This window comes from Durio zibethinus, chromosome 11 (assembly GCF_047325235.1).
Source record: "Durio zibethinus cultivar Kanyao isolate XHJ-2024 chromosome 11, ASM4732523v1, whole genome shotgun sequence".
In the NCBI taxonomy this organism is placed as follows: Eukaryota; Viridiplantae; Streptophyta; class Magnoliopsida; order Malvales; family Malvaceae; genus Durio; species Durio zibethinus.
In genome coordinates, this window is record NC_143172.1 from 6,933,526 (window position 1) to 6,947,079 (window position 13,554).

A 13,554-nucleotide genomic window follows, 5' to 3' on the forward strand; every position below is an offset into this window, starting at 1 on the left:
TACTATTTTTGATAATGTTTGTAGTGTTTTTGGTAATTTTTTAAAGAAATTGATCATCTTTGAGGTGTTTTTGGTAATCTTTGTAATACTTTTGACAACATTTGTTGTATTTTCCTAACATTTATAATTTATTTTGTAACATTTGCTTTTGATAACCTTTGTAATTTTTTTTTTTTAACTTTTGTAGTGTTTTTGGGTAATCTTTGTAAGAATTATGGTGACTTTTATAGTGTTTTTTGTAACCTTTGTAAGAAATTTGGTAACCTTTTGTAAAATTTGGGTAAACTTTGTAGTGTCTTTTTAACCTTTATAAGAATTTTAATAACTTTTCTAATGGTTTATATATATATATATATATATTTATAATCATTGTAAGATTAAGGTAAAATGGGTTGTATTTTTTTTACTTTTGTAAGAATTTTGAAACCTTTTCAGTGTTTTTGGTAATCTTCATAAGAAATTGGTAACCTTTATAATGTGTTTGGCTTGAAGTGTTTTGATAACCTTCACAATTTGGTAACCTTTGTAATTTTTGTAAACTTCGTAATTATTTTTATAAAATTTGTAGTATTTCTGGTAACATTTGCATTGCTTTTGATAACCTTTGTAATAATTTTTGTAACCATTATTGTATTTTTTATAATCTTTGTAAGAATTGTGGTAACTTTGTAATTTTCTGTTATAGTGTTTTTTTTTTTTTTAACCTTTGTAAGCATTTTGGTAACCTTTATAGTGTTTTTGGTAATTTTTGTAAGAAACAGGTGAGCTTTATAGTGTGTTTGATGACTTTAAGAGGTATTATTTATCGATTTAGAGTTCGGCGTTTATAATTATTTCCCTTGTTATTAGGCTATGGTCTCATTTACACAAAAAATTATTGTTGAATAATGAATTTAAGACACAATTCAATTATTTTATATAATTATTCTTAAAAAATGATATTAAATAAGTTTGAAATTTAAATATCAATATTTATAATTATTTTTTTATTTTTAACTTTTTTTATACCAAAAAAGTTATTATATAATATAACAAAGATAACTAGAATCTAGATAAAGTAAGCTAGACAGTTAAGGTTGGGTGAACTTGCAAACCTTACACTGTTTCGATTTTGGGCAAAGGATAGCTTTAGGACCTAATTGGGTAAATAAGAAATGATCATAAACTTTTTGCTGATAGCAGGGTTTGCCAATGTGGTCAAGGACATAAAGTTCACATGTGATGTTTTAATGAGCAGACCGCTTAACCCCATCTTGAAACTCCTGATGATAATATATTAAATTAAATTTATCTTATTAACACTTATTAATCTAAATGATAAAAATTTTGATTTAAATAAAATTTTAATTTTAAATTTTATGAATGAAAAAAATAAATATTAAAAATTTTTTTTTTTATGAGATTCGATTTAATTTGACCTAAAAATAATTAAAATCCAAAAAAATTACAGAACACAAAAATTCCAAACCAAAAAATTAAATTTGTTTTCTTCTATGTTACTTCTCTGTTATAATAACAAATGCTGTGGGCTTAGCTTATAGCCGATATAAAATTTAAGTAATTTGCCAGTCACTTTACGGTGTTCTAGTTTAATAACTACACCTTTTCTGAATGGACGGAGGTGCCAGATAGAGAAGGAAAAAAATTTGAAACTGACGGTTTCTTATCCGATTTAATTTTTTAAGGTTGATCTTTTATTTGAAAATTAAGTATTATATTGAGTCGAGTCGATGACATAAAAAAAAATTTGAAATTGGGTTTGTCGATTTGATATATATAAAAAATTTATTTTTTAATAAATTATATAATTTTATATTTATTTTTATATATATTTAATTTTATATTTATATTTAAAATAATATTTTATTAATTTCAAATCGAATTAGATCGAATATAATTTTACATAACATTGAGTTAGATCGAATTTAAAAATAAAAATAATAAAAAATTTATCAAATTAAATCGAATTTAAATTTAAATATTTAAAATTAATTCAAATTCGAGAGTAAAAAAACTCACTTCGGATACTCACTTCAATCCGATTTGTTGTCATCACTAGTGCCAGATCAGTGACCACACAAGACAGGACAGCACATGGGTTGAAAAGTGAAAACAGTGAAAAGTTTGCTTACTTTACGGATTCCCATTGCTGAGGGTATGTATCCTTCTTAAAGTAAAAATTATCGGAGGTCTGAGCTTTTGGGTGGTAGGCAGACCAAGTGAAAGCAACCTTTACCTTGGACTGAGGTTTGGCTTCATTTTTAAATTCATTAGTACTAATATTTATGTATAACAATTTTTTTATCAGTCTTTTATCACTATGAGATTGTACAACTAGCTACTCAGTAGAGACAACTCTTCTCAAGTAAAGCTTGAGTTACAAATTAAAATGCTCATTTTCAGTGGGAAAACCATATAATTTCCCATAAGAGTACACTGTATTTTTTTTACGTCTGATTCTTACACAGTATTGCTATTGAAATTTGAAGGTTTATCTTTCCAAGTCATTGGCTCTAATTCTTTCCTCGAACCTTTGTCCATTGTTTCCTTAGAGAAAAAAAAATAAAGAAAAGAAAAGAAATCCATGCCTTTCTACTAGGAATAGGAAACAACGGGATGCTTTTCTACTGGGAATTGAAATCCAACCCAAAATCATTTTCCATTTATGATAACGACAGTATTATTTCTCTACATTGACAATTGCTCAAAAATGGGTCCCCCTTGAACAGTAGAATTATCATGAACCGGTGCTTGATTTGATTCTTCTGTTAATCTCTTTCTCCAATTCTTCTAGCCCTCCCACTTCCTCCAGTTCCTGCTCCATCCCAACACAAAAATTTCAATTCACAACAGTAGAAAAATCTAAAGCAAACCAAAGAAATAGAGCAGAGACAAAAATGGAATAATAGAAAAAGATGTTTTCAGGACAATCTCACCTTAGGCCCTAAAAACAGCCCATATGGGATACCATTGAATTTTTCTGAATGATGGAGCTGAAACCCAAACATCAAATCCAAAGGAGATAATCGCTGTTAGATTCATTTAGAAAAAAAAAAAAAAAAGACTAATAAAGATGTTTGGTGTGGGGGCATACTAACCTGGTGAGCCGCAGCAACTTTCCGGAAGTAGGGAACGTTGGCAATTGGCCCAACCGGGAATCTCTTGTGGACGAGGCCATCGTGGACGAACATGTAGGCCATTCCGAACACGGTAATGCCAAGCCCCTGGACCCAACCCAAGTCAAAAGGAAAAGTTCTACTGCTAATGAGGATATTAGGGTCATTTTATTTCCAGGTATGAACAAACAGAAAATGTTTTCTAATCCCGAGTAGTTAAGTGGGGATTAAACCGTTAGGATTCACACAGATAATGAGAGAGGAAGAAAAAAAAGAAAATAGCGTAGTAAGTAGACAGAAAGAGACACTTACAGCACCAAAACAAAGACCAGGGACAAGGCCTTTGTTGAAGAAACCATAAGAGAGAAGAGCAATTGCTGGGACGGCGTTGATTATGGCGAACACATCGTTTAGCTCGAACGCACCTTCTCTAGGTCGATGGTGAGACTGCAAATAACAATAGTAATAAAATTCATCACTAATTCATTTTTTAGCAATCTTTTTCGAAACAGTTCAATCTCAATTCTCAGCTGCTTAAAATAGGCCTTTACAGAGGAATGAAAAGAAGGGGAATGAGAGAAGAGGAACATAAATACCTGGTGCATATGCCACAAAGATTCGTGCCAGAGAGCTCGATGTGCCCATCTGGCCCAAAACTCCATGCCTACCTGAAAATCGAATACCACCCAGGCTCTGATTCAACAATCAATTCATACTTCAAATGCAATTATATAAAAAATAAGGTATACAACTGATGAATGAAATTGAACCTACAGCGGCACCAACTGATAAAGCAAATGTACCAAACATTTCAGAGAGAGGCACCTCTCCACCCTTAAAATGAAAAATAACCCAATTTCAGAAATTGGCCATACTAAAAAAAAAAAAAGAAAGAAAAATAAAAATAAAAAAGGGAGAAGAGAGGAAAACAAACCTCCATTTGCCAAGAAAACCTATAATAAACGGCCATAACAGCCATCGAAGTGATCCCAAAACTAGACATGACAGCTGCAACAAGGTACGTAAACCTTTCCGATCTCTTTCTAGCTAACTTCTCCGCCACACGTGTGGGTATTAAGATCTGAGGATCTCTAACGTCATCGGATTCTTCTTCTACGATATTTACGATCGGCGGAGTTCTCTGTTTCCGTTCCTCCAGCACAAAGCAAACAGCATAGCTTGTCTTCCTTCGAGCTCCAAAGGTAAGTTTTTGGAAGTGAAGTAAAGGATGGAAAAGTGGCGTTGGCTTCGGCGTTTGGTGGGAATTAGATAGAAATGAACGGAAGGGTTTAGTGGTAATGGCAGCTGATAGGCTTGCCGCCATGGAAACAACTGCAATAAGCTAAATTTGAATATTGTGTAGAATTTCAGAACCTTAAAACAAAGTCTTGCAGACGAGACAAATACGGAGGAAGATGCAGATGCAGATGCAGAAGCAGAAGAAGAGAGACGGGTCGGAGTTTGGGTTTTAGAGTAAACAGCAAGAGGTTGAAAGCACGGTGACCACATGTTTCCGTGATTTCAGAAGTTTATGGAATTTATGGAAATAAAACGCCTCTCCCGTGAACACATATGGTACACATTGTAATGAATAAGCTCATATTTCTTCTTTAATTTACCAAGTTGCCACTACGGTCGATATCCAAATGTAACACGCGGAAAATTTGTACTTTAGTGCTATTCAATTTCTAATTTTTTTTTTTTCTTTTCAAGAACAACTTGTTTTTTAGTAAATTTCTTTTTGCTTTTTTCTTAGTTCTTAGGATCTAAATGGTTCCAATAAAAAACGAAAAATTTAAAAAGCGTGATTGTTGGTGATATTAAATAGTAGATATTAGTATATCTAAAAAGGTTTGACCATTTGACCAAATTATAAACTTGCCAACAACTATTTATTATACATAATATTTCATTGTTTCCAATAGTAATATTTAGTTCGTCAAATTTTAAATTTTAAAAGAAGAATATGATTCTAAAAAAAAATGCTATATTTATAGGCTTTTATTTTTATTTTTAAAATATCTCATGTTCAGATTCATTCATTTGATTAAAAAAAATTTATATATTAATTTCTAAATAATTATCATAATCTTCTTAAAATATATGTTAACAACTTTTCATTTCTTTTATTAATAATAAATACTTTAACATTTATTAACATATATTATTGAAGGTGTTTTTTGTACAAAATATATCTTAAATAATCATAGATACCTTATTTAGTTCAAGCTCGGATTAATTGGGCTTGGTCTAAAATAGACAATATGGGCCTATTTTTTAATTTTTATTTTGTTTTTATTTTTATTTTATTATTATTACTATTTTCGTTTATTATTTATTTTTATTATTTACTATTATATTATTATTTTTTTGTTGATTTTATCTTTTCTTGATTAATTAGGAGATAATAATTAGATTAATTAAAAATAAAAAAAAAAGTCATGGAAGTGAATTTAGACGTGAATTTGGAGGCTGACAGAGTTGGGATTGGATTCAAAGTTTGAATTCTAATCCCAGATGGAATTAGGATTGATCAAAAACTCTTCTGATCAATCCTTATAAATAAATGTTAAAACAAAACCCAAGAACAAAGAAAAACATAAGAGAAAGGTGAAACAGAAGCAAAAAAAAGTGTTTAGGGCCAGTTTAGAATTTTTAGGAATTTTTTTTGAATTTTTTGGGGTTTTTTTTCTGGAAAATTCGATGAAATTTTTTGATCAAATTTAAGTTTTTCGACGACTTTTTCAACCAAAAGCCCATATTTGGACATATTTTTTCAATTTTCAGTTAAAATTTAATCAAAAACTGGATTTTGTTTAGAGAGAAAGAGGAGAAAAAGAAGGAAAAAGAGAGAAGAAGAAGACGCCTCTGCTGAAAGGTTGAGCTTTTAGCTTATATACCTTGCTAAAATGACGTCGTTTTGGCATTAGTAAACTCAAAGGATTCGCGCATTTCTGTTTGGCCTAACCCAACCTAAGCGCCAACCCGTTTTAACCTAGTGCCAACCGACTCCCTAGACCTAAGCCAAGCCGAGCCGCTTCCCACCAAGCCACACCTTAAAGCCATTTTTCTTCCTAAAATCGAGTCGAATTCCAGCCGCTAAGCTAAGCCACCTTAAGGTTTTTTTTCATTAATTTATTATTATTATTATTATTATTATTATTATTATTATTATTATTATTATTATTTCTAAATTAAGATTATTAGGTATTCCTTAAATTTTTTTTAATTTTAATTTTAATTTTAATTTTAATTTTGTTTAATTTTTTTTTTGAAATCAAAATTTCAGAAAAAAATATTTTTGAGGAAAAGTTGAAAGTATCAATTTTCCTTAAAAATAAAAATTATCAAGAAAAAATATTTTAAGAAAAAGTTGAAAGTATCAATTTTTCTTAAAATAAAAATATTTTAATGCATTAAGGAAAAGTTGAAAGTATCAATTTTTCTTACACAAAAGCAATGAGTTTTTTTTTTTTTAAATAAAGAATAAAAAGAAAATGATTTATATCAAAAGTTGAATCATTATTCCTTTTTTTTATTTCATTCTTTTTTTTTCTTTTTCTTGAATTTTTTTTATTGTTAAATAATCAACGATCAAGTCTTTGCAAGTGAAACAGTAATTTTCTTACATACTCTTGAGGTGAGAAAAATTTTTTAATTTTATGCCAAAAGTATTAGAGTTAATTAAGAATAATTTTCAATAATTAATTAGTTGATAAAATTTTTAAGACTTATCGGATAACATAAAATCAAGCTAGTACTATCTTTCAATAGGTATTGTGAGGGTGCTATAACCTTCCTCATATATAATTGAACTCTCGAACCCTGTTTTAGTTAATAGACTGGAACTTATTCTTTTAGAGAGCCTTAGTCAAGCTTAAGTGTTCCTTGAAGGGATAGATTCTTTAGGTGGTCAATCGCACCTAAACAAAAAAGATTTGTAGCAACTTTTTAAGTCAATGTCTAGTGATAGATCCCCGAATCTAGACGTTATGACAGTTTGGTGACTCAACTGGAGATTGCCACTGAGAGTTAGGCCAGCGAATAAATTCGTGTTATCCAAAAGCCTAATCAAATTGAACCTTTTGTATATATATTTTTTTCATTTATATTTATATACTTTGTTAATCATGTCATTCATATGCATGTGCATAACATAAGTTCTATACCTGAGTTTTATCTTTTTATGAGGGAGTAAAGTACCTATTGCTTTCGTAAGATTTTAATACCTTCGTAGTGGCTAGTGAAATACTCTCACTCAAATTGAACATTTTTCACTTGTAGCCTGTAATAAGAGAGGATTGAGGTATCTTACTAGTCTATAATGGACGACGATGTAAGGAGTAATTTGGTAACCTTTAGACTTTAAACCTCAAACCACATATAGTAGACCTTAGAGGTGCCTAACCGATAGATGAGCCATCTCCTTCCCTTTAGAATTGACCAAAAGCATATGATTCATTTTTATTGTGTGTGACGTTTTAATTTATTTAGTTATTTATTTGTTTATTTATCTTTATGTGATATACTAACCTCTTTTCTTATTCATGTTTGCATGATTCATACTCATATCATAAAGTTGCATAAAGAACATTTGCCTGAAAGATGGTATTCAGCAACAAAATTTTCATGGACTCCATAGAATGACTAGTTTGCTCTTCTTCTGTATTAGCTCCTTGTTAGTCACCCAACGAAGTAAAAGTCCAATCAGAAAAAACTCAACTAAAGAATGGGGATTGTCTACCGATTAGCTATGATTCCATTTTGACTTAAGAAACATCCATCCTCTTCAAACAAAATAATCTAGAGGATTTAGTTGATATATGAAAGAAGATGAGTCCGACTAGATAAGAGGAGTTTTGCTAAAGTCATGAACATATAGCACACCTCTTTACAATTAATATTGACCATCAACTAATTAGAGCTGCAATGCAATTCTGAGATCCTGCATACAAGTATTTCATCTTTAATGAAGTTGACATGATACCCATCATTGAAGAATATTCGACTTTGTTAGTTTTGCATCTAAGGCTCCTAATAAGATATTTGTCAAAAAAACATAAATAAAGATTTCATAAGAATTTGGCCCATCTCATAAGGATAAACAAAAAGATTATGGATTCTCATATAAAGAAGAAACAAGAACAGGTTTGCCTACCTTGAAAGTTTTTTCATGATTTTTTAATGCAACATGCTGACAAAAAATGAGGGTTAGACATATTTACCTTAGCCATATATAGAATGGTGATATTTCCAAAGGTGTTGCGTTATATTGAAATAGCAGTAATTGATTTTTTCGAAAGTGTGATTAATGACTATAACCCTTCAACGATAATATTAGCAGAGACTATCAGATCTTTAAGTTATTATAGCTGAAATGAAGGGCATTTTATAAGCTGCATACAGTTATTATACCTATTGATAAAAAGCCACTTCGAATGGAGAAAAAGTGCTTTCTCGAAGCTTTATGTTCGTAATTGAGCCTCGATCAAAGAATTCTGTAAAAATGAATGGTCGAAAAAAAATCTAAAAAAGAGTGAGTAGCTTTCTTACAAAAATTGATAAGCACTGAAGTAAGATAGTTGATCCCATGGATGAATCGTAAACCTATGCTATATTAGTGTAGAGAAAACACTGTGGTCCCACTACTGGGTTTATGAGGAGTAATAAGTTATACACCACTTCTAGTGAGAAGGTAGTTTAGGACAGAACAGTTCATTCCTATAACGTATGAGCTTCATTAATCAAAATTTTCTTATAATGAGCCAAAAGCATTTTAGAAGATGAATGAGATGATTAAGGCATTGAAAAACCCTCGTAAAATGAATCCTGGACCATTCACTGATAAAGTCACTCAGGGGTACTTAGTTTGGAAAGCAAGATGGAGATAACAAATGGTATTCACTTATGAAAGCTTCCAACCGCCAACAAAAGAAATGCCTGAAGAAACACCATTAGAATTAGAACTTATAAGGAAAGAATGAGTCTGAAAAAGATAGGCTAAAGCAAGAGATTCAGAAGCTTCAAGAAGAGAAAGATCAGTGAAAAGATGGAGCTAAAAAACATAAACCTAAAGTCTGCAAGATCATTAGAGAACGTGATACAGCCATCCAAGACTTATCAAAATTACACCATGAACATAAGAGGTTGTGTGTAAAAGTACTAGCCAAAAAGATAACAATTATTAAGCTAATTGAAAAAAATGCAAGGTTGAAGCAAGAATATACTGAATTAGAAGAAGAAAGTACTAAGTACAAATAAAGAATAACATGTTGAACAGTTACTTAAGTAGGTTGTGACAGAAATTGAATGAACAAGAAGACTACATTGCTATATTGGTTAGAAAGCATAGAGTTATTATACCAAATCTGGTGTGGTAAAAGAGAGAACCTAGGAAGATAAAAGTACATTAAGCACTTAATGACCTAAATTTACAAAGAGGTATGTAAGGCAAGAGAGATGGTAAAAGAGACAAAGGCATTAAAATAAGTGGTGGCCCTAGTAGGAGAACATGGGCAGTGCCTGTTGAACTTCATCAAGGAAGCAAGAGACCAGTATGAACAAATCAAATGATTTTATGGTTATAACTCTAGGATGATAAATTTTATGTAAACGAAAGTACTTAGGAATAAATGAAATCTTTTGGTTGAATACTGTCTTAAGGTAAATATTCTTTTCATACATGCATTTTCATCCATTGCATTCTCATTCAATACATTTAACAAAGTAACCATAAGATAGTCATATAAACTTGTTAATTCTAAGGTATGGTATTCACGATTCAAATATAGCTCCACCTAGTAAAAACTTCACCCATCGATACAATATAAGAGCCAAAGCTAGACAAATTGAGCAAGAAAACTCTCATCAACTTGAAAAGATAAAAAAAGCTCAAGAAAAGCTTAAGACTAAGTTAAGTAAAATTTTGGATGCTCTCAACAAGTTAAATAAAGAAAAAGGGTTGAAAAAAATATAAGCCAACAGGGCCCTCCATCATAAGAAGTGACTGACCCCTTATATCCATTTAGTTTTAGTCCATTTCAAGCTCAACCTACACAAGAGGCCCCACATCAATAATTTACATATCCTACATATCCTGAAATGCCATCTACCTCTAATTCAAGGTATTACCATAGCTATATGAATCCTGTTTTTATTAAAAAGGTAGTAAAACCAATCTAAGTTTCAGATTTTGATGAACTAAAAGAAAAAGAGAAAGAAAAGGCAAATATGGTGGAATCTCAAGACGATTCGAAGATTAGTATGCTTGAACAAAGGTTACAGGCTGTAAAAAAAATTAGGTTTTATGGTTCTGGCAATGCTGCTGGGTTGTGCTTAGTCCTAGATGTGGTAATTCTACCAAAGTTTTAAGTACCAAAATTTAAAAAATATGATGGTACAAAGTGCCAAAAGACTCATATCACTATGTACTATCAAAAAATGGTAGCCCATGCTCATAATGAAAAACTATTAATGTATGTTTTTTAAGATAGCCTTACGGGTTCTGCTGTTAGGTGGTATGTTTAACTAGATAAGAATCATACTTTTTTTAAAATGATATGGCTCATGACTTCATCAGTCAATACTATCATATTATAAACTTAGCTCTTGATCACCTTTCTTTACAAAATATGAAAAAAAAATGAATGAATCATTCAAAGAATACGCTCAGAGGTAGAAAAATATGGCTACTTAGGTGTAACCTCATTTAACTAAAAAAAAAACTACGGTGCTATTCATCAGCATTCTGAAATCTTTCTATTATGAAAAGATGATAAGAAATGTAACCAAAAATTTCATCGACATGATGATTTTGAGAGAAATTATTGAGAATGTTATCAAGAATGACAAGTTAAAAAGAAGAAAAACTAAGAAGACGTTTGACGAGAAAGAGACCGAAGCTCAAGCAGTGAGTTTTAACAAACAGTTATAGGGGTTATCAATCTTATCCACCATAGGGTTACTCCCCGTACTATCCAACTGTGAATAATTTTTCATCTTACCCATACCAATCCATACCACAACCATCTTACCCATCCACATACCAACCTATTTTTAGCCCTCAAGCTCTCACATACAGCCTTAACATCCAACCTCTAACAGGATTTCAAACTTGTCCTACTAACCCAGTAGGTGGATCACGAGAGTAACGAACTACTCATGAAAAACATGTATTTGATTTAATCATCATAACCTATACAGAGTTATATCGTGAACTCTATAACAGTCATTTGATTACTTCTAGCAAATTAGAGCCACTCAAGCTATCTTACCCTGAGTGGTATAATCTTACAGCCCATTGTGACTATCGTTATGGGATTATTGGTCATTCTATTAAAAATTACACTGTCTTGAAACATAAAGTGCAATGGCTGATTAAAAATGAAATGATTAGCTTCGATATAGGAGGGGTAACTACACCAAATGTTAGTGGTAACCCTTTACCTAATCATAATATGAATGCTCTGAATGAAGAACTGGAATGTCATTTAAAGAGAAAAGTAGTAGATATTAAGATACATTTTAGTTAGCTATTTGATGCTTTATAAAGAGTTGACATGATACAACCAGTGAGTTCACATAGTTATCATAGAGCATATATAGTAGGCACTAGTTGTAAATATCATAGTAAGGTAATTTGTCACTCTGTTGAAGTTTATGAGTAGTTTCAGCAAGAGATACAAAACTCTTAAATTCATACCAGATGAAAGTCTATAAAGAAGAAGAAGACTCAAAAAAGAAGTATCCATAACTGACAAGCCTGTAAAGTTTTTTCCAAAGCCAGTGATGACTCATTGTGGGAACAAGCCAAAATTAGTCATAGACAAACTTATTCTCAGGCTGATAACTTTTAAAGTTTTGACTTTATTCTTATATAATGATAATAAAGCTATACCTTAAAAATATGATTGTGATATAGTAGTTCAGGGGTAAGAGAAGAATATCTCTAAGATTGATACCGTCAATATGACTGGTATAGAGGGCATTACCCGAAATGAAAGATGCTACATTTCAAAAATATTGGAAAAGGTTAAAAGAGAAAAAGCTAAGGTAGGTGAAGAGCGAAACAACTCTAAAGTGGAACCTGAAGAGGATCATCCGAAGTCGGTGTCAAAAAAAGAGGCATACGAATTTTTAAAGCTGGTAAAGCATAGTGAATATTTAGTTGTTGAATAGTTGAAAAAAATACTAGCAAGAATATCATTATTATCATTGCTGTTAAACTTAAAACCACATCGAAATGTCTTACTGAAAGTATTGAACCAAGCATATATGGCATATAATGTATCTGTTGAATATGTGAACCACCTGACTGGAAATTTAGTCATGCAAAATTATATTTCATTCAATGATGATAAGATTCTCTCAGATGAAAGGAGATGTGCTAATGCTCTGCATATTACAGTCAAATGTAAGAGCTATATCATAGCTAAAGTTCTTATTGATAATGGTTTCGCTATCAATGTCATGTTTATGTCAACTTTGATAAGGTTATCTATCAATTACTCCCATATAAAGGATAATCAAATGGTTATGCGAGCTTTTGATGAGACCAGAAGGGAAGTCCTATGAGATATCAAAATTTTTTATAAATTGGGCTATGCACTTTTAATGTGAAGTTTCAAGTAATGGATATCTCTTCATCTTACAGCTATCTGCTAAGAAGGCTATAGATTCACATGACAAGTACTGTGCCCTCTACCTTACACCAAAAGATCAAGTTTAATATAAAAGGTCGATTGGTAGTGGTACTTGGAAAGAAAGATATACTAGTGACTCAATCATCGAATACCCTATATATGAAAGCTGCTGAAAAAGTAATGGAATGCTTTTATCGGTCCTTCGAGTTAGTCAACTCTATGGGTGAAGGTTAACCCTTTTTAAAGATAGTGATATGCCAAGTCATTAACAAAGGTTGGTATCTAGGAGTAGGGCTAGGTAAGAACTTATAAGGAATAAGAAAACCTCCAACAATGGTAGACAATAATGAAAGGCTAGGCCTAGGTTATGAAACAGAAGAATGGGAGATCAAAAGGAGACCAGCAAGAAAAATAGCAAGACTAATGATTATTCTACACTTGTACGAGACTTTCAGGCTTAAAGGATTCATGTACTCAAATGCAAAAGAGAGTTGTGAACAAAGTATGGAAGAGGCATTCGTCCAATTAACCATTAATGCTATTAAAGATGAAAAAGGGTTTGAACAAGAAGGGTGAGTCCGTCTTTGTTTACCAGATTATGAGCTATACAATTGAAGTACCATTGAGATGCCCTATACCTTTGAGACTAATGCAATGTAATTGTACATCCCAATTGCTATTACCCAAGGCATTGGGGTGATATTTCTTATTGAGGCCGTTTATCTTTTATTATTTTAATAAAAATTAGGAAGGATGTATTTTCATTCATTTCTTCTTGTGCCTTCATTATTGTCATT

The 13,554-nt window shown here is 31.2% G+C and overlaps 1 protein-coding gene across 3 annotated transcripts; it reads right to left on the reverse strand.

Annotated features, from left to right (window-relative positions):
- Positions 1–2,563: 2,563 nt before the first annotated feature.
- On the reverse strand, positions 2,564–4,659 carry LOC111289844 (beta-carotene hydroxylase 2, chloroplastic-like). Of its 3 annotated transcripts, none has more exons than XM_022881192.2 (7): positions 4,051–4,659; positions 3,891–3,950; positions 3,713–3,784; positions 3,429–3,563; positions 3,099–3,224; positions 2,937–2,993; positions 2,564–2,815 (listed from the first exon to the last, which is right to left on the reverse strand). In XM_022881192.2, exons 1-7 carry the CDS (start codon positions 4,438–4,440, stop codon positions 2,738–2,740), a joined length of 918 nt encoding a protein of 305 aa, XP_022736927.1. In that variant the 5' UTR covers positions 4,441–4,659; the 3' UTR covers positions 2,564–2,737. The 3 variants fall into 3 exon arrangements, with proteins under 3 accessions (XP_022736927.1, XP_089624017.1, XP_022736928.1); XM_089767891.1 differs by having other exon boundaries at positions 3,713–3,780; positions 3,887–3,950; positions 4,051–4,658; XM_022881193.2 differs by lacking the exon at positions 3,891–3,950.
- Positions 4,660–13,554: the final 8,895 nt, after the last annotated feature.

Bases quoted from the DNA above. Each gene is read 5' to 3' on its own strand.
- LOC111289844 (XM_022881192.2), bottom strand. From the start codon at position 4,440: ATGGCGGCAAGCCTATCAGCTGCCATTACCACTAAACCCTTCCGTTCA. The intron at 3,951-4,050 runs GTTTGTTTTCCT...TTTCATTTTAAG, and splicing joins GGTTTTCTTGGCAAATGGAG to GGTGGAGAGGTGCCTCTCTC. The intron at 3,225-3,428 runs GTAAGTGTCTCT...GGTTGGGTCCAG, and splicing joins CTGGTCTTTGTTTTGGTGCT to GGGCTTGGCATTACCGTGTT.